This window comes from Penicillium citrinum, assembly GCF_028827155.1.
Source record: "Penicillium citrinum strain IBT 23319 chromosome Unknown utg000009l:1.0-4274883.0:1.0-4276374.0, whole genome shotgun sequence".
Taxonomy (NCBI): domain Eukaryota; kingdom Fungi; phylum Ascomycota; class Eurotiomycetes; order Eurotiales; family Aspergillaceae; genus Penicillium; species Penicillium citrinum.
In genome coordinates this window covers 2,299,804-2,324,437 of record NW_026622694.1, presented here as the reverse complement: position 1 = coordinate 2,324,437, position 24,634 = coordinate 2,299,804, and the positions used below count along the sequence as shown (strand labels likewise).

The following is a 24,634-nucleotide window of genomic DNA, read 5'->3' as shown; positions in this document are numbered from 1 at the left end:
AAAAAAGCAGGTGACCCTCGGGAACTTCGCTCAGTCCTTTTTCTTCCCTTTTTTCTCCTTTTGCCTCCCTTTGCCCCCCCTCTCCTCTTGTTACTCTTTTCCTCTACCTTTATACCGGCTTAATTTACATTATCTTCTTTTTTTTTATTATTTCATTCGATTTTTTACTATTTGCTAAATTCCCTCTCTCTCTCTCAATGCGCGGGCATGGCGTTCAACTTCAACTGGTCGCCGTTAATGGCGGACGCGAGTTTTTACACTCGCGCCCAAGAATTACTGACCGCCGCACTTAACAAGTCCCCCAAACCACCGATTATCGTGGATGATATTATTGTCACCGAACTGAATCTGGGATCGATGCCTCCTAACTTGGAGATTTTGGAGATCGGCGATTTGGCGGAGGATCGCTTTCGCGGAATCTTCAAGATGTCCTATTCCGGCGATGCCTTCTTGACCCTCAAAACTCGCGTCCAAGCCAACCCTCTTAATACTTTCTTACTCACTCGACCGGCCTTTGCCTCTCCACAACCACTTGCTGCTGCGTATGTGCTTCTACTTTGAATACCTTCTGTCCGTCGGGCGCATACGCATGATGTTTCGTGTCGTCCGATCAGCACACACTCTGATCGCGTGAGCTAACTTCTTGTCGCTTTACAGAACTCCACTCACCATCCCTCTTCAAATAACTCTCTCCGACTTCAAACTCTCTGGCTTTGTTATCCTGGTTTTCTCGAAACAGAAAGGAATCACTGTCGTCTTCCGCAATGATCCGCTCGAATCTCTTAAGGTCTCCTCTACCTTTGATTCCATCCCGTTTGTGCGCGACTTTCTACAAAAAGAAATCGAAGCTCAGCTCCGTATACTTTTCATGGACGAATTACCGGCTATTATCCATCGATTGTCACTTCGTCTCTGGGTTCCAGAGTATCGCACCGGTGAAGAAAATCAAGATGAGACCGATAATACCGAAGCCGCAACGAGTGAGGGGCCTGGCCAAGATCCCTTGGCCAGTCCCCCACAGGACCCCGTTGATTCTCTCGGAAACGCCTTGAATGAGTCAGAGATTGCGTCGCTATCTTTGGATTCCTCCGTCGAAACTCATTCTCTCTTCTCACAGAAGAACCTCCTCCGACTAGCCGCTTTGACGGATTCCCAGCGTACTCTCTCGCTCTTCACCCCATCTATTCAAGAAGTTGTCTATCGCGCATGGACATCCCCAGCCGACCCGAGTGAATTCTCTGCTAGTATTATCTCTCCTCTCAGCCCCGCCCTGTCCCGTACACATTCCCAGGTGGGCAGCTTGGCATCCTCTGCCCATGAAACCTCAAGCACGGTTTCTATGCACAGTCGCCCTTCTCTTGGAAGTCATTCCTTCACTGGCTCCAGCTTGAATGTTGGCACCGGCCGTCATTCTAAGGCGCATTCACGCAAGCGCAAGAAGCGTGTGGTCGACTTGCGGCGTCCCAAGACTACGGATGATGCTATGAGCGTCAGCGATGATAGCTCTTTCAGGGAATCCATGAGTCCTCCTTCTATCTGCTCCGCGCCACTTCCCGCTGTAAACGAACAGACCGACGATCCAGTGACGCCACCATTGTCTCCAGAGATCGATCTCCACCTCCCATCAATTCCCGAGCGCCACCGTATGAGCATCTCGCGTCCATCTTTCCAACGTGAGATACAGGATAAGCCCGAGCTTTCCTATTCCACCGAAACTATTCGTCCATCGAAAGGCGAGGATGTCGATGCTACCCCTCGCGCGACCATGCGTGGTCGCCCCGAAAAGGCCGAAGCTGGCCCCTCATCTGGCTCTACTCGCCCGCCACTCCCCGCCACTATTCTCCCTCTTACCAAAGAGGAACCTTCCGGCGAGCCTGTTGACCCCGCCCTAGTGGAGCGGCTAGCTGGTGAAATTGCACGTCGTATGCGCGATGAGAAATTCGCGCCTAATAATGCGTGCAGCCCTTTCTGGAGTCGCGCCCACGATGATACACCACCTCCGGCCTACGGTCACTAAGTGCAAGATCCATCTTGCACGTTCTCTCATTCCCCTTTCTTTTGTTTTTCTTCTCGTCTCTCGAGCAAGATCTCGACATTTTAATGACCGTTACGACATTTTATTCATTTCTTCTATTGCTTCGGAGCGGGACTGTACAAAAATCATGGGTTCTGAAGCTTTTGGCGACTCTGCCATGCCCTAATTGCATTTGGTTCATTCCCTATATCAGGGACGGAACTAAAGATCTCAGGGCAATTGCAAAAAAGCCTTTGGCGTCTTGGTTTCTCTTGTCTTATTTTTTTTTCCCTTAGGTGTTTTTTTTCCTTTTTTTCTTGTGTTTCTCGTTGGATACCATGGCTCTTTTTTTCTGTGTATTATCTTTGGATCTGGTTAAAGGAGGCTTTCTACACACGGTGAATCAAAATTTGGACATTTCCTGGTATATCTCTCTTTCTTGCACTGTAAATTATGTCAATTTCATCATTTCCATTCAACCTATCGACTAAAATCAACCGAAATGCACCGGAATGTCTGATGGCGGCAAATCAACCAAAACTGGAGAAGTTCGTGGGGGTCCAACGCGCTAAGACCAGCTGAGCTCCGCACTCGCCGACTTTCGACTTCCGCTTCTTTTAACCTCCTTTCCTTTCCATTCCTCTTCACCCATCATCAATTCACTTAACCCACCCAACTCAATCTTGAATTATGGCGGGCGTATTCAAGAACGTGTTTGGCTCCCCCGGGAATGCTAATCCTGATGATGGTAAGTACTCAACGGCATCGTTGTCGATTCCCGATCCCGTCAAATCTAATGAGCTGTCAGATTTCGCCGACTTCGTCGAGGCTCCAAACCCATCGCCCGCGTCGCTGGTCGCCGATACAACCACTGTCCCAGCCTTCAGCACTTCTGGTGCAGTCCCTTATACGAAATGGTATCGGGTTTGGGAGCGCACTTCGCCTAAGGATTTCATGCAGGAAGCCATGATCATGCCTTTCATCCTGGTGCTCGTCCTCTTCCATTTCTGGGGTACCCGGAAGAATCGTCGTCAGGCACGTGAATGGGCCAAGTCTCATATCCCAGCGCTGCAGAAGGAATTCGCCGTGGTTGGTTTCGATGGTATTGCGCGGAACGGTCCTGAGGCTGAGACCGAGTCTGTCACTGTCGATCTGATTAACCCGGAGAGTCTGCTGAAGGAGAAGGCTGCCAATGAATTCTCTGCGTATGCGACTGGTCGTCAAAATGTTGCTTTCCTCGACATCTCTCTGAAGCTGCCTAAGCGTTATAACCCCGTTACTTATATCATGGAATACGTCTTTAGTTTCTTCTTCGAGAGCTGGGCCGCCCCCACTCAGAAGTATGAGGCTTTGATGTATGCTTTTGATGGCAAAGAGAAGGATCTTGTTCCGGTTCTGGCTAAGGACACCTCTTCGGTGAAGGTGGCCCAGTCGACTTATGATGGATTTATCTGGGCTGTTGTGCACAAGAGTCACATGGGCAAGTTCCGCACTGATCGCTACGATGCCTCGATGACTTTCTCCAAGGATCACCCTAAGCTTCCATCCTGGGTCACTGTTATGTCGGAGAGCGCTGAGATCACTGAGAATCTTCTCACCGCGGACCTGGTCCAAGCTATCGAGAAGGCCGGCCATGACTTCGAGTACTTGATTGTTACTGACCAACCTATTGACAAGCCCACCAAGTAAGCCATGCCATAAATTATGAACACTGTCAACAAGCTAATCTTTTTTTTCTTCTTCCCAGGATCGAAGAAACTACCCCAAAGAAGCGTATTCAATTGTCTGTCAACATCGCCTCCGACTACTCCGCGACTCTGCCTTTGTTCAACCAGTACCTGCGCCTGGCCGACCGACTTGTCCAAGTGGCGCACTGGCGTGGAGAGGTTATGCGCAAGGTCCGCAATGCCCGTGAGGAGGAGATCAAGAAGTTGCGCCGTGTTGAAGAGGAAGAGAAGGCCGAGGAGCGCAGACTGGCTGCCGAGAAGGTCAAGAAGGAGGAGCGTGAGCGCATTCTCCGTGGAATGACCGCCGAGGAGCAGCGCAAGTTCTTGGAGCGCGAGAGCCAGAAGGGTCAGCGCAAGTCTATGAAGAAGTACAGCCGCAAGGGTTAAGGGAGATATAGAACTGGTTACTACTCTGCAGGGTCAATTACTATAACCTTCCTGTCGTCTCTCGAATCATATCGAGGGAGGATTCTGTTTTACTCCACCATTTCTTTTTTTTCTCTCTTCTTTGTGATTCTTCTTTGTCTAGTCTTGTTTTGATACCTTTTGAGATGTATTCATACCTGAAATGCCCGAAAGATTCCGATATTGACTTACTTCTATTAATCTCAGTGGAGACTTCTTCAATGTTAATTTTGCCTGCAGCAGCTGCTTGTCCAAGTCGCATTTTCTTCATCGCTGCACTTTCCTCGCATCTGCTCTTACCGATTGATCTTCTGATCGTTCCTTTTCGTCCTTTTGCCTTGGCTTCAGTGGTTTTCTTTATTCATCTTATAAAACCTGCACGGCGCATGCGAATGGCCAGTATCAGACCCATTCTTCCTCTATCTGCTGTGATACATTCTCAATCCTATAATCATGCGGTCACCATTCGTTCTGGCCATTATACTTTCCATCCTTTCTATTTCCTCGGCCACGACATTACAAACTCGACCCCGACAATCGACTTCACACGTCCCCGTGGGCACTGTGATTAACCAATGTACGGTTCCGGGCACGATAGCGTTGACATTTGACGACGGACCCTGGATCTATACCCACAAACTCCTGGATACACTCGCTGAGTATGATGCCGTCGCAACCTTCTTTCTAAATGGCATCAACAAAGGGAGTATCACTTTCTACCCGGATGTACTTCATCGCGCGGTAGCAGAAGGCCACCAACTCGGCTCACATACGTAGGTGAAACTCATTTTTTTCCATCTCCGGTATTGCCCACAATATCCCAATAATTATCCCCTAACAGTTCTCAGTTGGAGTCATCAATCCCTTGACGCACTCGACCACTCCTCAATAATCTCCCAGATGACGATGCTCGAAGACGAGTTCTTGCAGATTCTTGGATACTTCCCCTTCTACATGCGTCTCCCGTACCTCGTGTCCAACGATGCAGTTCTTGCTGCAATGGCAGAACTGGGATACTATGTCATCGGCGTTAGTATTGATACAAAGGACTATGAGAATGACGACCCGGGACTTATTTGGAAGAGTTTCGAGAAATTCCGGCTTGAGTTGGATGTTGGTGGCTCGATCGTGTTGGCTCATGATGTTCATATGAATACTGTCGAGATACTGGTCGAGAATATGCTAAAGGAGATTAGGTCGAGGGGATTGAAAGGTATGCTTCCTGAGCTTGTGTCGTGGGGATTCTAGATATATACTGATGTCCGATAGCTGTTACTATTGGAGAGTGTCTTGGTGATCCAGTGGAGAACTGGTATCGGTCTTCATGATGGGCATCACTTGTGGGATAGTTGTTTGGGTGCTAGGCCCCGGAAGTGGCCGATCATTTTGGATAAACATTCTCTCACAAGACCTGGTGATAATTGGGCTTCTAGTATATAATATCGTTAATCACCCTCCTTCTGACATGCTCTTTGCTCAGGGTAAACTGCGTAACTTGAACGTACAGCCCCACCAGTAAGCACTAGACAAGATAATCCATCCTCACCTCACCCCTTTAACTTGAAAATCTGTAGCTGAACCTCGCCAGAAGAAAGGAATCTGGGGATTTCGCTTTGTTATCTAACTTTTTCTACCTTCATTATCCAAAGAAAAACTCACAATATGCCCGCCATTAAAGAACAAAAAACGAACGACCAAGGCCTGTTGATTATCAACGCGGGTCTATTCCGCAGCGCCACCAAATCCATGGCCTTAGCCTACCAAATACTAGGCTTCAAAACACATCACGGACTCTTAGAATCCGTCACTGATACACCATGGGTATCCCTGGAAGAAGCTGCAGAAGCAACGTGGCCCTCAGTACCAGGAGCCAGATCCCGAACCCGATTCACCCGCGCAGACTGGGACAAAATCTGGGGAAATTACAATGTCGTCACAGATCTAGCCTCGCCCTTCGCACTGGAACTAATCCATGCATACCCAGAGGCCAAAGTTGTTATCGTGGAACGCGAGTTCGAAAGTTGGTGGCCAAGTTTCCAGACTGAGATTTTGGATCGCGTGATGATTCAACCTATGGCTTCTATAAACGGGTTTTTGGGGTTATATTTGATGGGTATACCGGCGGTACAGGCTATGAGGAAGATTCATTTTGGATTCTTTGGAGCAAATACTCATGCTGCGATTCGAAATCGGGCGAAGATCGTGCATGAGAGTTATTATCGTGAAGTGCGTGCTGCAGTTCCACCTGAGAGGAGACTTGAGTATCGGATTGGGGATGGATGGGGACCTCTTTGTCGATTTTTGGATGTTGATGTTCCTGATTTGCCGTTTCCTCGGGATAACCATTCCGCTTCGCATGCTCAGGAGGCGAAGGCGAGGGTGAGGCTTCTTTGGTCGACTGCTGGTAAAATCGTGCTGCCGGTTGTACTTGGCTTTATTGCTATTTGGGTTGGGTTGAGGTGTAGAAGATAAGTCCCGTTCACGTATGAACCAGCTAGGTAACTGGTTCAAAGTTTTAATCGTTTTCTTAATTTGTATATCGAGAAGAGAGCCTACCTAGACATCTAGGTAGATTGGTCGTTGTACAAACCTGCGAAATAAAAACTTGAACTTGCAAGCTGCGAAATGAAACTATGTAAAAGCCATCAAAGGCAGAAAATGACAAACTTGGAAGTTGGTGAAATGAACAATATACTTATATATGTCTAGATGTAGGTACATCTAGAATACACTATCACATAGCGTATTCCAGTAGAATCAAATTCTACTAGAATATCGCATGACACTTGAACTGGATCGTAATGCAAGTGTGGAAATGGCACGTGTAGGTACACAGTGGGATAAACTTCGGATATGTACTAGTAGTGCTATAGATACTCGAGCAATGTCAAAAAAGTCAATGCAATTCTTCATGATTATATATACCAAATCTTCTATATCCAGCAAGGAACAGATATATCGCGAAATGAAACTATGTAAAAGCCATCAAAGGCAGAAAATGACAAAGTTTAACGTGATCCGCAAGTTCAGCGACCTTCGACCCATGATCTTGCTTCTCTAGTTGATCACTACAGTCTGGTTCAGAGTCTCGAAGAAAGGGACGTTGCTCGCCTGAGAACCAATATTAGCCAAGTCAGATATATGCAACTCAATTGGAATGCGTGATGACTTACACCCATGATGGAGAAATGAGCGACGTTAATCTGGGCCTTGCCCTGTTTCAGATCGGAAGGAATCTTGACGGTGTAGTTTTGGTAAGGTGGTGAGCCAGACTCGTGATAGACGGGTTTGAAATCGCCAGAGTAGAGAACAGTAGTTCCCAGTGTCTCCTTGGAAGGCAGGCAGGGTGAAGAAGCGCAGGATGCGATACCAATAGCAACCTGCAGCTCTTTTGATCCAGTCAAGGAGTTCTATAGCCGAATTAGAAGAGACTCTCTCCCAAATATTAATTGATGGGAAAATTCCTTTCACGTACAGGGCGTTGAATTTGTACAACAGCATCACTGCCAGCCTCGATCTTTTGGCCATCGGTAGGATATCCGATAGCAGCATTCTGAGCCAGAGCAGCGCTGGCACAAGCGACGAGAGCAGCAAAGAACTTCATATTGGCAGGTGAAGAAGATATGTTAAAAAGTGATTATTATGTTTGAAAAGATAGACAAGAATGCAGATGAGATGAGAGATGTGATTGAATATGTCCACCTAAATTATGCCCGAGGGATGATTCTCCTCTTTTATAACCGTTGAAGCACCAACTGCTTTTTTTTTTTGAACGGAACAACCAAGGTTTGAGGCCGACCATGGTCTGGGGGTGATTATTAGCCATGTCTCAGGGGATCTCGGTGAAATGTCTCGGTAAGCTACCCAATACCAATGTTTCGCACCTCCTTGTGGATCTTCCCTCTGCAAGTTCCCCGATTGAATCCAATAGAATCCAATCGGCATGAGGAAACGATCGATCTGTACCAAATAATTGATTCTCCACGCCAGGGCCGTGGATCTGTTTCTTAGACTTTTTCCCGCTGAACATCGCGGGATCTGCTCGATCAAGAGGACCAAATGCCAGGGTTCTTCCAGGGTTAGCACAGGGGCGTCCCCGTTATGGGCGTTGCTAAGGGGGAAGCCCTAAAAGTGTCAAGGCGGGGGATAAGCCGTCAGCCTTCAAGCCACCGGCCCGCCTGATCTGCACTTCTTTTTAATTCAAGATCTCTCGCGGATGTAACCGGATCTAGTGTGTCTATTTTAAGACTCGATGAGGTGTAAGGCTTAGTGGTCGCGTCGCCAATAGAGTAGCACAGTCGAGCTTTCAAGCTTACACTTATTGTGACTGCGACACGATTCCAGCCTACTACTCAGATTCTCGGTCCAGCACTTGTTCAAAGGAAATTCAAACGGCCCATGTTTTGTGGCAAAGTGGACCAGTCGACCCGGTGATCATAGATATAATCTAACTGCATGGCTGAAACTCGTCCGACGTATTACTTATTTTGCTACCTGCATTCTGATTTTGAGCTGAGTTGGTGTAGCATCACGGGGAAGCATTACATTTCTTCAAGCCAAGTGGTTTTAATTGAACCGTATAAACTTCATACTAGGCTTGTGTTTTCCGATTTACCTGTAGGTACTAGTAGCTCGGAAAATACTCATCCAAATTTAAACTACGTTCAGAATAATGAATTTAAAGTAGATGTCATAAATCAATCCTTATGCCAGTTCTATTAGAATAGATATGGCGCCAGGAGTATTAAACAAGGACCGCAATCAAAATTTCATATTAACCTCGAGGAACTACTACTCCTTGTGGATAGTTGTGGTTGTAGCGGACTTGGGAATTTCACACTTTTGAGTGTAAAAGCAACTGACGGTGATTCATGCTTGTAAGATGAACCTTTGAAACGAGTCAAACAAAATTCCGAGTACTCGATAATAAGAATAGCCCGAACAGGAAATCTGAACCTAAAGGGGGCAGTTGTCAAAGGCTGCATATCCACATGTAGATTAGTTCATGGATGAGAATAATCTATATTTCCTGTGATAAAATATTTCTGATACTAGTACCATGTGTTGGACAGAAACCAAGGATCTCCTACATTACATTTTATCAAGGCGCTGTAATCCGCAGAGGAGAAAAATGATGAGAACTACAGGAGCACCATGACTGTTATAATATCAGAATGATCGCTGAGCAATGAATTTCTGCATAGGCTAGTCCATTAAGAGCCAGCTAAACCATCGTTCGACGCTTTGGTTTGTTCTATCTTACACATGTACCTATAATATTATTGATCTCAACACTGTTTCTATGGAACAATTTGTACTACCGATATAGTACCTGATAGTAGCATAAACGATCTACTTGATGCAGATTAAGGCGCATTATGTGTTTCGGAGCCTGGTATTCCTCGTCGTGTGAGATTTTGATAACAACTTGTGATCGGCGAGGTCTTTACTGTACTGCCACACTGCTTAGTTGGTGTGTTGAAGTAAACAAGTAGAAGTACGGTACGGAGTAGACTTCAGCAATACACCCACGTGGCATAACCTTGATCATCATACAGTATCAGCGCTTCACGTTGATCCAAATTTTGGGAAATCAGGCAGGTCACACATGTCTGGGCATAGTATGTACTCCGAGACCTGATCAACAGACTCATCTCATCATGATAAAGTTGAAGCCATGAGTGGCCACTACTAATGTTGGAGATTTTGTCATGTCAGTGAGTATTCATCATTAGAGCATGAGGTTATGAATCATTGGGGTGGCAACATCCAGGACTAACAGATCATCGAAGTTTCTTTCACAACGCTTGAGGAACCAATCTGGAAATCAATATGATAATGAGGAAGACCTACAGTTTTCTTTGGCATCCAAAGAGTTTGCAGAAAAATGTCGATCATCACTTGATGAGGTTAGACCGAGACCCAATCTTGACGCCGGAACATAATTTCCTAATTGAGTAGTTGGATGAACAAAGATTTTAAGCTGACCTCGGGATCAGATGTTCTGGATCAGTAATCCATCAGGCACCGGTATGGAATACATGCAAAGATTCAACTTTTATAGGATAGAGTGCTGACAGAGATCTTCATGTGAATATGAACATAGGACAACTGTTTGTACTATGCAGTCGAAATGCAGTCTGTCAGTTTTACGAACTGCAATACGAGATTATATTCAAGTGACGTCAAAATCACAAGCCTTTAGTTCTCGAACAGCACCAAGAAAAAGATCATCGGGGTAAAATGGCGGGGTGAAAAGGAGAGATGCGGATGGATCGTCCCTGAACGGCCACCGGGGTGTGTAGTACCCACACCTCGGCTTCAGGTGGTCCCAACAAGACCCATGATAGTATTCAAATATAGATACGTCTGGTCTCCTCAAGTTACCTGTTCCTTTCAACTCCTTTTACACAATCAACGTCAAAATGGCGGCCCCTTTACGAAATCCGAAAGATTCGATGAAATCCACATGGCGGCTTTGGGACCGGTCCGAATGGGATTGGCGCCACTGGCTTCTGGAAGTCTTGAACGTACACCATCTAAACATCGGTGAAGATGTACCTGTTCACCAGAAGACCGATAAAGTCCCTTATGCACCTGAAATGCAATTTCATACTTGGGTTCTTACTCATACTTTCATCCCACTTGTTCTTCACCAACTATACATCAACTACTTCGGCCAGCCTCATGCGGCAGCTGTTTTCCTCTTTTACAGCCTGGCTCTTGAATTGAATGCCGTTCACGAAGTACGAGTCCTTCGCCGTGTTGGCCATAAGATTGGATTTTTCGATGGAGACAAGCATGCTCGCGATGGCGTACCCGATGTGGGCGTTGGTAAAACAGTGCAGACGGTATTATCAGTCATCATCCTACGTCCTATGTTCACGGTCTTCCTCGCCTATCGCGCTGATGAAGCCCCTGCCTCGATCCGATGGGGATGGCTTATCTTCGAGACTGGCATGTACGCTCTTGTCCTCGATTTCTGGTATTATATCTTCCATCGCTCAGCACACGAGACGGAACACCTGTGGAAGTTCCACCGCACTCACCATCTTACCAAGCATCCCAACCCTCTTTTGACGGCGTATGCGGATAAAGTTCAAGAGTTCATCGACGTTATTGGCACCCCGGTCATAACCTACGGCACTATGAAACTGATGGGGTTCCCGATGGGCTTTTACGAATGGTGGGTTTGCCAACAATACATCGTGTTCACCGAGATTCTCGGCCATAGTGGCCTGCGCATGATCGCCACAGCAGTGAACCCCTGGACATGGCTGCTCAGACTGTGTGATATGGAGCTTGTAATTGAAGACCATGACCTTCACCATCGAAAAGGCTGGAAGAATAGCCACAACTATGGAAAGCAAACCCGAGTGTGGGATCGGCTCTTCAACACATCGATTCCTCGTATCGAAGGGCATGCGGATAACATTGACTATGTGAATACGGCTGAGATTCCTTTAATATAAGGGTCAATCAGGTCCAACAAATCAAAAAAAAAATCAGCGATCTATTTGCTCTTCCTCGATTGTTATGAAGCTCAACGGGGAATTTGATGCCAGAATATCGTTTACCCTTAGATACTAGAACGTTAGATTAACAGGCAATCCAACTTGAATGATGTTATGATCAGATCTTAAACTGTGATTCACACAATATTGCAGGTAGAAGTACGAGAAGTACGAGAAGTACGACGGCACAAATCATTGTGTGCAGCCATAAAGTCAGTATGAAGCTGAACCTGAAAATCTAGTAGTGACAGAGACCATCTGTGCCAACCTTTATAAGATGACGGGTTGAAGATGATGTATGATGGGTGAGTATGAATGAAGCAGCTATTTGCACGCCTGTTCCATATTAAAAGTGGTGCAAGAAGATACCTTACAGCACTCATCAATTCATAAGTCCTTCGCCAGAACTCCTGTTTGGGATTATCATAGCCCTCTGTGGAAAAGCCTGATCTAGCGAGGTGAACTACCAACTACAAAATATTTCGCTCGAACGGGGAACTGACATTGAATCATGATTCATGATGCTGGCCTGAAAACAGGCCAGTCATGCTAGTTCACATGAAATGCAAGACAAAATATCTTCCAAGTCAACTATTTTAGTGTTCTACTACATTAAAAAATTTACTAAGACGTGAAAATGGTTTGAAATATAGTCTGATCCCAATTTGTGCGTAGAAGAAAGGTACTAAAAACAAAATGCTAATTACAACAGAAATGCAAAATAATCAATCATACAAAGCAGACAGAAGTCTCCCCCTGTACAACTTTTTTACAACTCCTCCTCGACCTCGACACTGTTCTGTCCGAGATCCAATTCCCAGGACTTGAACTCGGTGTCGAGGGTATCTTCGCCGCTGGAGGCTTTCCCATTACCGAACTTTTTCAAATCCCACTTCTCAACACCACCGACGGACTGCAGGTCCTCGCCGAACTGAAGGAAGAGGTCGGCGTTCAGGCGCTCATACTCAGCGTAGTCCTTGGGCCAGTCTCCCAGACGCTGGACGGCCAGCTTGAGGAGCTGCAGGTGCTGGCGAGCATGCTCACCCTCGGAGAGAGCGTTGCCGTTCGCAGAGTCACTGATGTCCAGCTCGAAGGCGGAGCCGTCGATGCTCAGGGAGCCATCGAGGCCACCCTCAAACTCAGCGAAGGAGGGGTCGACAAGAATACGGAGCAGGTTCTCGTGAACGGAAGCGCTCTTCTTGTAGTACTTGTTGGCCATGTGCTGTCCACCTTTCTTCTCCTGGTACCGTGCGGCGATACCAGTGTATAGCTGGGATAGAAGAGTGGAGATCTCAAGGGTGCTGCTGTGGTGAGCACCGTTGACACGACGGCAGTTGTAAACAATGTCCTCAGCCAGACGGGCAGCCTTGAGAGCATCATCGACCAGGTAGCGGGCCAGGATGAAGCGACGGGCAAGACCCAAAGTGACGGCAGGGGACCAGTTCTGCAGGTTGCGGTTGGACCAGAGGCTAGACAGCAACCAGACAAGGTTCTGGTAGTCCTTCTGCTCACCAAGCAGACCAATCAGGATGTTGAGGTAGTCCAGGCTGATCTGGGCAAGGTTGATCTTCAGGTCACTGATGACACGGAGAACCTCCTTGATGATCACGATAGACACACCAGACAGCTTCTGCTGGACGGCCTGGTCGGGTTGAGGGTGGATGGTACGGCCGGTGATGAACACACCGAGAGTGAACACGAACTTGACGATCGCAGGGGATCGGAAAGACTCATGAGCAGAGATGTACTGGAAGGCAGCCAGAGCGAGGTTGGAGGCCTCCTCGTAGCGCTGAGCCTGAAGCAGCTCCAGAACGCGGCTGTTGCTTGCAATACCAACCGAGCGAACGAAGTTGGACGAGTTGTGAGTGTGGAAGTGGTCCACGATGGTCAACAGGAGGATCTTGACCTGGGCGCTGTCAGTCAACTTGGTACGCTTGCCCTCAGTGGAGATGAAGTAAGCGACGAAGTCAGCGAAGACGCGGTTGGCAGCCTCAGAGCGGTTGCTGCGGATCAGGAACTGATAAAGACGCGAGGCAGACACAGAGACAGTGTGGAAGGAACTGCTCTTGGAGGTGGTCAGGCTGCGGAATTCTTCGAAGTAGACAAACTCGGTGGTGAGAGCAGCCAGAATCTCAGTGATGGAAGAAGTAGTGCGGCGCAGGCTGTGCTCAAGCTGGGCCAGGAAAACGAGGCTCTGGCGGCCCTGCTTGGAAACATCAAACTGCACAGACTTGGAGTTGGAGGTATCCTTCATCACGACCTGGCGGTACAGCTCCTCGGTCATCTCAGTGGCCTTGGACACCTGGTTAGTCTCGATGTAGCTGGAAGCGATGGCAATGGCAGCAGAAACCAGACGAGTGGAGGAGGTCTCCTGGGACAGGATGTTGACAGTGGACTCCTTTAGCTCCTTGGTAACAGCAGAGCTCTCGCTGTGCTTGGAGTGGAAGGAGATCATCTCTTTCATCTTAGAGATAGACTCCTCGTGAGCCCAGCCGTAGGTCTCACGGACAGTGGTGATACGCTTGCGCAGAACCTTGGAAGCACGCTCGACCTGGCTGGCAGAAACCGACTCAGACTTGGAGGTAGCAATGGCAGTCTGCTCCTCGTAGATGCCATCGAGGGTAGCAGAGATCTCATCGAGGTCGACCTCAGTGGACTTGAGCTTAAGAAGCTCCTCGTACAGAGTGATTGCGTCAGACTCGTAACGCTTAGACTCCTGGCAGACCTTGGCAAGAGTCAGGGTAGCCTGGACGGTGATGGTAGCAGTAGCACCGAAGACGGCCTTGACCTTAGTCTGGTAGTCCACGGTAACCTTGTGGATCACAGTGTAGTCAGTGCGGACGGTGCGCAGGACATGAGTGTAGCGCTCAAAGACCTCCTGGACAAACTTGGTGTCCTGGAAGCGAGGAGCCTTGGGCTGGTTCAAGAAGGTAGTGAACAGCAGGGTGAAGTAAGGCACAGCCTCGGAGTAGCGGCTCTGGGTCCACAGCTCGGTGGCAACAATGACCAGGGGCTCAAGAGCCTCGGGCTGGCATGTAGGAGAATCCTTGTTGAGAGACTTGATGATGCGTTGGTAGTACTCAACGAAGATGGGACGGGGACGAGTCAGCTCAGCCAGGATCCACAAGGTCTTGATGACAATGGGGTTCTCAGGGCCGTAGTGCTTGATCTGGTCATCGAGGATTTCCTGGCGGGTGCTGATGACATTGTCAGGCTGCTTGGAGCGCTCGAAGAAGCGGATCAACTCGTTGGTGACACGCTCACGAAGCTTGTCATCAATGGGGCGGCCTGCACGAACAGCACGGTAGACACGAATTCGAATGTTCTCCTCACGAGGGAAACGGCGACGGAAGTGGTAGCACTGGCTGAGACGCTCGGCAAGCTCAACACACTTTTCGACGTGCTTGGAGGGAAGAGTCACATCCTGAATGGAGGGAGCGAAGAGTGAAGGCCACAAGCCCTGAAGGACCTTCTTGACAACGCGAGTGGCATCCTTCCAGCGGTGCTGACCGACGTACCGCTCAACCAGGGTACTGGTGGCAGTGAAAGAGCTCTCGTCAATCTTGGAGATGGAAGAAGAGGCCTCGTAGACAATCTCCTCCAGAGTAGACTCAGAGGTGACGGAAGAGGATGAGCTAGCCTGCTTCATGACCTGCTGAGAAGTAGAGTTGATGCTCTTCTGGATCTCCGAGTAGGATGAAGACTGGGTGCTGTTGGTGCTCTGGTAGTAGTGAGCGCACTGCTTGAAGATAGACAGAGCAGCAGTGGACAAGCCAACGGCAGTCATGACCTTAGCAATCTGGTGGAAGTGCTTGGTAGTAGATTCGGAGAGAGCCAGGCTGGTGTGGCGGTACTCCTCCCAAACGCTAGACAGGATAGAGGAAGCCTCAGACTCGCGCTTCTGGGTCTGAAGGAACTCGGAGTAGACTGTGACAGCCTGCAGCTTGATCTCCTCCCAGTAGGTAGAGTACTGGGCGCGACATTCCTTGCTGGCACGCTGCCAGATCTCAACGTACACACGCTCGGCCTGGGAGATCTTGCCCTCCGCAGTGTACTTCTGAGCGAGCTGGACGAGAGCCAAGTAGTCGAATGAGTCGGACTCGCGCTCATCCTCCTCAGCGTCCAGAACGAAGCGAATTCCACCATCGCTCTCCTGACGCTTGTGGCCCTTGAGACGGACGTGGAGGTCACCGCGAGTATCATTCTCGTATCCAGTGTCAACGGCAGTAATGGCCTGGAGAGAGACAGTAATCTCCTGCAGCTTCTTCTCCTCCTTGGTCAAGCGATAGTGCTCGATCAGGGTGTTCAGAGTGGTGATCACACGCTCAGAGTTCTGACCGTAGTGGATCTTGTAGCACTCAATGACGAGCTTGAGAATCTCCTCACGCTTGACCATGATGTCAGTCTTGGAGGTGGTGACACTTTCGGTGGTCAGCTCGATGAAGAGAGCAGCAACCTTCATAGTAATGAGATGCTTGGTGGTCAACAGGGTGTTGGTGATGGTGGTGAGCTCGTAGAACAGGTTGGTGGCGTCAGGGAAAGAGCCAATGTCACGGTGGAAGAACGCCAGGGTGATGATAGACTGCAGAGTCACAGGGCTCTTGGTGGTGAAGATGTGACGGCACAGGTTTGTGACGGTAGTCTGGAGCGAGAGCAGAGTAGGAGTTGAGACATGTTGCCACAAAGTGTTCTGAAGTAGCAGCAAGGTAATGCTGGCAGGGAAGATCTTGCCATACTCCTTGGCCGTAGGGACTTCACCACCAGTAGTGTAAGTGGTAGTCTGGGTAAGGTGACGGGGCCAGTAACGCACGGCAAAGTCCAAAAGAGGGAAACGATGCACGAGAGAAAGGGCGTCGTGGCGGTCCAGAGGGCTCAGGGTAGGCTCGTGCTTCTCGGTGACGGTGGACTTGATGTAGACCAAGAGACGGGTCACAAAGTCGGCGTGGCGGTCCTTGATAGTGGGGATCAGCTTGCCCTGTGAGAAGACATCCAGAACAGCAGTACGGATGAGACCGTGACGCAGATAAACCTGGCCATCCTGGACAAAAACAAGAGAGTGGACAGGTCTGAGGGTTTGGCGAGCGTCGATGTTTCGGTCAGTCACAGTAAGCTTCTCAGGCTGAACTTGGGCTAGAGCAGTGAGCTCACGGGGCTGCAGAGGACGGTCTGAAGTAGCAAGCCAGAGAAGCATCTGCTTAGTATCCTCATTGGCTCCTTCGCTGGTGAGAGCATCAATCACGAAGTCATTGATGGTGTATTTGTTGGTGATAGCAGTTTCCACGGACTTGGTGACATTCTCGGGAGAGGATTGGACACGAGCACGCTTGGTGCAGAGCTTAGCCCACAAGAAGGAGCCCTTAGAGGCCTCGGTAATCTGATCGATGATAGTCTCCTGGTCCATCTCGGACATCTGCTGGAAGGCCTTGCTCTGCTCGAAGCTGCCACGGACGACAATAGAGATGTCATCAGCAATGCGTTCATCAGTGACGGGGACGTGCATCACGGTTTCAGAATTAGGGGGCCTCTCAGCACCAAGAGTGATCAGCTTCACGCTGGTGGCATTGGCAGTGGCGGTAGTAAGCTTCTTCAGAATGGCAGATTCGCCGAAAGTGGCTTCATCAAGACCATCAACGATGATGACAAGCTCCTTAGCATTGCGAAGAGCAGCACCCAGGGCACGCTCCAGAGCAGTCCAGAGGATTGCCTCGTATTCCTCAGCAGAGGTAGTCTTGCGGCTACGCTCATAAGCTTCTCCCAGAATTTGCAGCAGCTGAACATTTCCGATACGCTTCTCGAAGAGTTGGGACAGGATGGTCTTGACGATGGCAAGAGGGTGGGTCTCGGCGGGGATACGGGCATCTAGTAAATTAAATCGGTTAGAATATTGAAATTAATTAATGCGGATTCGGGGAATCACTTACTGATGGGGACGAAAAGGGTCTTGAAGGAGGTGCCACCAATGGGATCCTGAAGACGGTCGACAATGACGGATGCTAGGACAGTCTTTCCGGAGCCAGGCTTGCCAGTGAACGACAGAGTAGACTTGTCACTCTTCAGGAAATGGGTCAGGTAGGGAGCCATCCACAGACAAGTCATCTCCTCACGTTCATGGGCAAGGTGAGAGGTGTTCTCAGCCAGGTGACTCAGAACACGGTCCTCAGGAGCGAGCCAGGACTTGATAGCCTTGACGACGGAGACTATTCGTCGAGATTTATCAGTAATAATCCTCTAAAATGGTGGACGGGAGAACGCATGGCTAATTTTTTGCAAACTTACCCTTCTCAGTGTCAACTCCCTCCTTGTTGAGCTGGTGGCGCCACATGCTCTCAGCGATCTTGTCGCAGCGCTCGCGGAAAGATCCAATTTGACCGGGGAAAGCGCCATAGATATCGACGGAGATCGAGTTGGTGGTCTTGTCATTGATGGCTTGGTGGAAGTGAGTCGAGACACTCGCAACCAGAGTGACCAGGTCAGACAGGGCCAGAATCAGCTGCTCCTTGATATCCTGGGAGACATCAAAAAGCTCAGTGCGCTCCAGCAGGTTAACCAGCACGGATGAGGTGCTGTAGAAGAAACCAAAGGAGATCATGAGAGCTGCGGCATTCTCTTTCTCCTTGCCAAGCTATTTTATACAAAAATTAGCAAATTGACTTAGTATGCAACGAATAGCAAAAGGGTCAACTTACCTGCAACAGCAAGTCACAGTAGCCATAAGACAGCTGAGCAGCGAGGTAGCTGTCGCTAGCAAAGTGCTGAATGTTAACCTCGAAAGAGTGCAGACGTTCAACGAAGAGCTGCGCCCATCCGAGGACCTTGTCATAGCTGCTACCCTCGGGAGGCAGATGGCTCATGCGCTGGTGACGGATCCACTCAATGACGGAAAGGTGAGTGCAGTTAAGCAGACGAGCAGAGGCATGGGCACCAATCTCATCCCCACTGCGGCGGTACAAGGATTGAACGACATTGGTGAGGTTGGAGTTACCAGCGCCATTCAGCTTACGCGGGATTCCAGACTCGCGGCGCGTAGAGCGAGACATACCATTCTGAGAAAGGCTGTCACTCTCGAACATAGCGGAGGCACTGGAGACTTGGCGAGAGCCAAAGCCGTTGTAGAGAGGAGAGAGGGGAGTGCCAGGCACTGGGGAGATGATACCAGGAGCCATTTTGGTGGTGGTTTCGGTGATAAAGTTAGGTGTAGTTTCTTGCGTAGATACTTTTAGGTTTTTCTTCCTTATTAGAGCTTCAGGTACAGATGCTCTTTCAGTATATACTGATTGGTTGGTGTGTAATTGAGGTGATTCTTGTCTGGGATGGTTGGGATGGGAATTGGGATCAGACGTTTCTTTCGAGCAGCAGCTCCGGAAACAACAAAGTAATCGACTCAAACCGGCGATCAGGCTATGGGAATAGGGAAAAGGTAATTAAGAGAGCTGGAAGCACATTCGTGAGGGATCAGACTCAGAATGTGAAAAAAGAAAAAAGTTACGAGTTGGAGAAAAGGAAGACCTGCATCATCCGGGGGAATGCGATCCTTTTGTAGCAGCTCTGCATGTGGAACTACGAGGAGCTCCCATTCTCGTCGGGGTCCGAATCCACATTACCTTTCTTGATGGGGAGATGGCTGGGCAGTGGAGGCGAAGTATGATGAGGGTGTGTACGAAATATTGTTGCTACATAGTATGTACACTATGAAATTACGCCTTTTGGTATCAGTAGAGTGGGTATCGACTGAGCTTCAGCTGCATGGTGGGCGCGAATTCGACCTCCACATCTCGAATTACATTCGATCAGCTGCAAAATTGATCCTCCCCCGCTTCTTTTGGCATTAGATTGATGTCAATTGTGGCGAAAGCTTTCAAAGATGCTCATATCTTGCATGGTATGGCCGTATTTGGGACGGTCAAGGTTCCAATGCATGCATTGGTGTCCGGGCCGAGATGGTCCTGAAGCACAATCAATCCAATCAATTCAATGGCTGGATATTCCAGCAAAGCACGTATAATTACTGAATATCAATTATCCCGCGTCTCCGCCAGGTGGATGGCAGCGTGGAGCATAGAAGCTGCAGCATGATGATAGTACAGGGCCAACCTCTCCACTTACATTACTACAAGGCCATCACGGTGATACATGATTTGATACCGATGGTAAGAAACTATTCTGTACGTAGAGTAGTATGATCAGGACCCATATGAAGCTACACATAAACTAAGGGGTGAAAATCAGACCGGTCGATACGATCAGCTCAGAGTGCAAGTTTCGGAGTCCCCGGTGGCCTCCTTCGACACGGAAATAAAAGATCACATAGTTAGCTTACTAGTTCGCGTACTTTTGATGCATATGTACACTTCTTTACATAGTACATACTCCGTAGTAAGGAGTGTACATTGTATGCTTAATATACCACATTGTGCACCGTGCACTGCATGGCTGGCTGGCAGACAGAGACTAGTACTCTTTTTTCTTTCCCGCCACGGCGGCTTCATACGTGGAGACTTTGTACCAAATGACCAAATACGTAAAGATATATGGGTCTAGCCTTCAGCACGGTAGCCAATTGAGGAATATACATGAGTAGAAAGTGGACAATACTGTATTTCGGACGAACCGTCGATCAATTGGCATAGGCACGAGCCGTCTTGATCGAAAACAGGCCTACTGTAGGAGTCGTCACCTTCGCGCGGGGTTGGGGTATGTTGTCAAGCGGTCCTCGATCGTGAACCACGCAGGTTTGTGACGGGCAGAAATGATCCACAATGACAGAATGAACGTGCTCCCGAGTACCCAAAAGACAGATCACCATGTTTAACTTTTCTCCGGACACAAGCCCTGTCACACGGCAACGGGAGTCCCGGTTAAACTGGAGGCTATCGATAGATCATCCGTTTTGGGGCAAGAAAGCTGAAAGGCTTTAGCTGTAGGGAGTATAAGGAAGACATCGCAGATTAAGACCATGTTTTAGTACGGAAGACTGCAGCTATTGAAAGAGAATTCCAAATAGTTTGTTTCAGCCGATGAAATCCGCGAAAAGGGCACGGCTGGGCCCTGGGTTCGTGCTCTTGATGTTTTCGTCAAGATGCATTAGCACAATGGGGCGTGTGGAGGATCTCAGAAGAGGAGTCACAGAACAAAGTGGAGATGGGAGAAGGCAGTGGTTCTGCTGAAGCTGAAGAAATGATCCGCATCGGCTCAACAATCAATCAGAAAGGTTGAATAAAACCCGAGACAATGGGAGGTTGAGGCGAGACCCGCGTGGGCTCCACCGATTGCGCCGGGAGGGAGTTAGTTTGCATCAAAGATGGACCAATACTCAGGCGTCGGTCAGGAAACCCCTCATTTAAAGATACTAGCGGACTCTGTCGTATGCTGGATACATACATTACGGCCGGCTGTCAAAAGCTCAGATCTCGGGACACCTCTGATGAATCAGGGTTTGCGATGCCGATCCACTGTTCGTCCTGGCAACTTAGCCACGCTAGTAGTTAGTGCGATCGCGAATCCTTCCCGGTCCATTTTGCAGTCAATGCCAAGCTCAGATGGCACGTCACGATTTGAATTTGGGGATGGAATTGAATTATGAACAAAGGCTGACTTTCAAAGTTCCGATGCTTCGTGGAATTAGGGAAGTTTTATACTTCCGGTTGTGGGTAGCTTCAAAATTATATCCACTCGTATATTACAGAGATACGTAGTAATAAAATATAAAAAGTATACAACAAAGAGCTTAAGCTGCAGCATGCATGTGGCAGGGCGCAAGAGAAGTCCAATGAGCCAACAGGATAATTAGAAAAGAAAAAAGAAATTTGAGACACGAGGGGAAGATTGAAAAATTCAACAAATGACTCCTCACGGTTACAAAACAGAGAAGTACATGGGCAGGCTCAAAGGATACTACATATCCTAACTACAATATTCAGGTTTCAGGAAATGATCTTACCAACTAATCAGGTATGACTATACGAGTACATACTTGTTAGGACCTTGCGTACTCCCGTAGTAGGTATGTAATGTATAATGTACCCTTCTAGGGTACTAGTAGTACTGTGGAATCCTCCTCAGGATCTCCATCGGAACCAGGTGTCAGCACCTTGTCCATAGGAGGAGAAGCCGGAGAATAATATACACAGTATTTAACTCACTAGGAGTAATCAAATAACAAGAGAATTGCACAAAATAGGAAAGAATATACCGCAATTTTACAAAACCCCACGTTCATTGCTCCGCCATGACTCGTTTTAGTCTAATTTCTAGCCCAGAAGCACCAGGTGGTAGATCGGCCCCGTCGTCATTCTGATCGAAATACAACCTCCATATCTCCTGGCCATCGACAATCCCCAAATCTTGATCCGACTGATCCCGGGCATCATCTTCCGGTAATCGCACCGCCAGCCACCCTTCCCACCCTTCTAGCGTCATGAATTGCTCATCTTTAGTCCAATCGTAAGGCCCACATACGTGACCCTGGCTATCGGGACGCCCGCCCCAGCGCATCTCGTGTGTCTCGGAATCAAGAAAAACCCATCGAAGTGTAGGTGTTTCCTCTCCGCTGATTGTCACAAGACCGGACGTGTTGTTGGGAGGGAAGTCGGGATGTTGATAGAATCCGCCATTGTAAGGAACCATTGAGGACCTCGGATGTTTGGTAATATACAACTGTTGTCATTGCGAAGCGCCGAGTATCATTTGTCAGTTTCGTCCAAATGACTTTTATTACAGTATGCAGGTCAAGAAAAAAAGAAAAGAAAATCATAAAAAATAAATCATAATAAAACACTCACCTTCCCGTCCAGACCCACATAGACCTTTGCATTTTGAATCTGCTGGCGCATTTCGGGAGTGCCCTGGCTCAACGAACAGGTGGCCACTAGGTGACAGCGCTGTTTGCGCTCTGTGGTTCGTCGATTCTCTTCTTGATCACGGCTCCCCTGAGTTGCCTCGTTGAGACCAATCATGGTTGGCAGCATTGTTGCCATCATAACGACCCCCAACACCATCTTGGGCGATTTGATGACAGAAAGTAGACTTGGACTTGACGAGAGTTGGTCTTAGGGCTGTTGATAGGGTGGCTTCGACACCGGCTCTACGGAGAGTATGGCGTGCAAAACAGATAAATACGGCAGAAATGTTTCACGAGCTCCAGAGTGGAGATGGAGAGAGATGGCAATGAAGTGGATATCGATTCAAGTGGGTACATATATCCACTTCTTGCTCCATCGATTGCATCACCCTCTGCAACTAAACAAGAGGAGCTCGATTCAAGCGAGACAGAGTTTGATAGTCCTAAGATTGGGACAGTGCTGTGCAGATCAATGAGGATTGTCACTTTCAGCTTGGAGGTCTCAAGAACCACCGACTGGAGAATGAGTCGGTACCGCAAAACTTGAAATAGCTCATAGCGTAGCTGCTCCCATTAACCTGATCATTCCTGGCTGTTCCGTTAATCTACTATATTTTCTTTCTTTCCTCCCACTAGCCCTCCTCAGCCTCTCACATATTACAAACTAGTCATCCACAATGGTCGACAGGTAAATTTTCCCATCTTGCTCTCAATTCCTTTCAATTCCTTTCTATCCCCGTGCCATTCTTTCTCTTTCCTCCTATCCTACCTCCCACTCCCCATGTCTAAAGGCAAAAAGCCAAAGAACAAGCCACGTCCGCCTCCAGCGCCGGGGTCGAAGCGTGACATGCCACCGAACGAGGAGTTAGATTTAGCTGACTTGCCTCCTCTACCACCTAGCCCTGCTCCCGCCGTTACCGATAACCGTCCTGATGGCAACCGCAAGGATGGCCAGAACCCCGTAGAGGGCGCCGTTGACCAGGCCAAGGGACTTACTGGTGGTCTTCAGATCCCTGGTGAGACCAAGGGCGGCGATGAGAAGGATGGTAGCTTGAAGATCAAGGTTCACCTGAACCTGCACGCCAAGGTCCGTCTGGAGCTGGATGCTCAGATCTATGGTGACATTGTTATTGGTCTGCTTTAAAGAAATGGTAAATACTTCTATCCAAAGTCAGAAACATGAAAGAAGAGGTCAAACTGACATGCAGTATCAGGTTCGGGGCGTTCCAAGATCAATGGAGATTATGAATGTACATCAGACGAAATTATATATACCAGATCAATAAATAGGACCTACCTCGTCCAATACTCCACCTCCCTGCTGTGTAGCAATCAAACGTCCAACGTCCCCGCAAGAAATCCATGCCATCCGGGACTTAATAACGGCTATTAAGAATCTGCAAGTCGGACATATTCCAGCGAGTCTTAGATGTCGTTCGGTAGGATTGCTTTTTCGTCGCCGTTGAACAATAAACAAAAGGCAGAATTTGGTTCCGGGCCGAGCTGAACCAAACTTTTAATTCAACTTAATCCAACTTCACCCAATCGGCACATCCACCTAGTACAGCAACAGAATGCCCGCAAAAAAAGAGCCTGTCAAACAAACCGAGCTCTCGGATCATGTTCACGTAATTGATATGGCCTTTCAGAAATGAGTTGAGCTTTCTCGAATCCCGACTCGATCGGATCTCGGCAGGAATTGCCCTCGGCGCGGGGCTGCAGACACGCAAGACAGTGGCTGCGCAGGCCGCCGTGGGACATGGATCGCGAGGCAGGGCATGAGCATTTTGAATATTTCCCCCGTTCAATTTGGAACCGGGGTTGTGTCTGCGTGTAAGAACTAAATGTTCGTGCGCGTCAGGCGACTCACCAGTTGTTCCTAGTTCGTACCGTATCACCAGGGGTTAGTTATCAGTAGGCATTTCAGGCGATTGGTAGAAAACATGTCAATTGATATCCAAGAGGTTAATACAATTGTCCGATTAATGGTAAGTATTCTGTTCAAGTTACTGTCAAAGGGGGCGATACTACTCCCAAGCTAGTAAGTATTTAATTGTACTACAGTTGAAGATATCCGCTACCGTAGGTACCCTTTGCAACTTCAAGCTGAATCGTGTAAGTCAACCCTGCTAATGGA

General features: G+C 48.4%; 9 protein-coding genes across 9 annotated transcripts; 6 read left to right on the top strand and 3 right to left on the bottom strand.

Moving 5' to 3' along the window:
• Positions 1-207: 207 nt before the first annotated feature.
• N7469_010347 (MDM34 family protein) lies at positions 208-2,017 on the top strand (the record flags this gene model as incomplete). Its single annotated transcript, XM_056649252.1, has 2 exons — positions 208-542; positions 658-2,017. The coding sequence occupies 2 exons, from the start codon at positions 208-210 to the stop codon at positions 2,015-2,017; spliced, it is 1,695 nt and encodes a 564-aa protein (XP_056496383.1).
• A 687-nt stretch (positions 2,018-2,704) lies between these two features.
• N7469_010346 (CCDC47 family protein) lies at positions 2,705-4,128 on the top strand (the record flags this gene model as incomplete). Its single annotated transcript, XM_056649251.1, has 2 exons — positions 2,705-3,699; positions 3,762-4,128. The coding sequence occupies 2 exons, from the start codon at positions 2,705-2,707 to the stop codon at positions 4,126-4,128; spliced, it is 1,362 nt and encodes a 453-aa protein (XP_056496382.1).
• Positions 4,129-4,599: 471 nt separating this feature from the next.
• On the top strand, positions 4,600-5,474 carry N7469_010345 (chitin deacetylase; the record flags this gene model as incomplete). Its single annotated transcript, XM_056649250.1, has 3 exons — positions 4,600-4,919; positions 4,995-5,359; positions 5,416-5,474. The coding sequence occupies 3 exons, from the start codon at positions 4,600-4,602 to the stop codon at positions 5,472-5,474; spliced, it is 744 nt and encodes a 247-aa protein (XP_056496381.1).
• Positions 5,475-5,808: 334 nt separating this feature from the next.
• N7469_010344 (sulfotransferase family protein) lies at positions 5,809-6,618 on the top strand (the record flags this gene model as incomplete). The annotated part of the gene is made up of 1 exon (XM_056649249.1): positions 5,809-6,618. The coding sequence occupies one exon, from the start codon at positions 5,809-5,811 to the stop codon at positions 6,616-6,618; it is 810 nt and encodes a 269-aa protein (XP_056496380.1).
• A 585-nt stretch (positions 6,619-7,203) lies between these two features.
• N7469_010343 (uncharacterized protein) lies at positions 7,204-7,750 on the bottom strand (the record flags this gene model as incomplete). Its single annotated transcript, XM_056649248.1, has 3 exons — positions 7,204-7,257; positions 7,320-7,556; positions 7,622-7,750. 3 exons carry the CDS (start codon positions 7,748-7,750, stop codon positions 7,204-7,206), a joined length of 420 nt encoding a protein of 139 aa, XP_056496379.1.
• Positions 7,751-10,571: 2,821 nt separating this feature from the next.
• N7469_010342 (sterol desaturase family protein) lies at positions 10,572-11,618 on the top strand (the record flags this gene model as incomplete). The annotated part of the gene is made up of 1 exon (XM_056649247.1): positions 10,572-11,618. One exon carries the CDS (start codon positions 10,572-10,574, stop codon positions 11,616-11,618), a length of 1,047 nt encoding a protein of 348 aa, XP_056496378.1.
• An 811-nt stretch (positions 11,619-12,429) lies between these two features.
• N7469_010341 (NACHT domain protein) lies at positions 12,430-18,823 on the bottom strand (the record flags this gene model as incomplete). Its single annotated transcript, XM_056649246.1, has 4 exons — positions 12,430-17,519; positions 17,582-17,857; positions 17,937-18,282; positions 18,347-18,823. 4 exons carry the CDS (start codon positions 18,821-18,823, stop codon positions 12,430-12,432), a joined length of 6,189 nt encoding a protein of 2,062 aa, XP_056496377.1.
• A 3,049-nt stretch (positions 18,824-21,872) lies between these two features.
• N7469_010340 (uncharacterized protein) lies at positions 21,873-22,654 on the bottom strand (the record flags this gene model as incomplete). The annotated part of the gene is made up of 2 exons (XM_056649245.1): positions 21,873-22,313; positions 22,439-22,654. The coding sequence occupies 2 exons, from the start codon at positions 22,652-22,654 to the stop codon at positions 21,873-21,875; spliced, it is 657 nt and encodes a 218-aa protein (XP_056496376.1).
• A 624-nt stretch (positions 22,655-23,278) lies between these two features.
• Positions 23,279-23,641, top strand: N7469_010339 (uncharacterized protein; the record flags this gene model as incomplete). Its single annotated transcript, XM_056649244.1, has 1 exon — positions 23,279-23,641. One exon carries the CDS (start codon positions 23,279-23,281, stop codon positions 23,639-23,641), a length of 363 nt encoding a protein of 120 aa, XP_056496375.1.
• Positions 23,642-24,634: the final 993 nt, after the last annotated feature.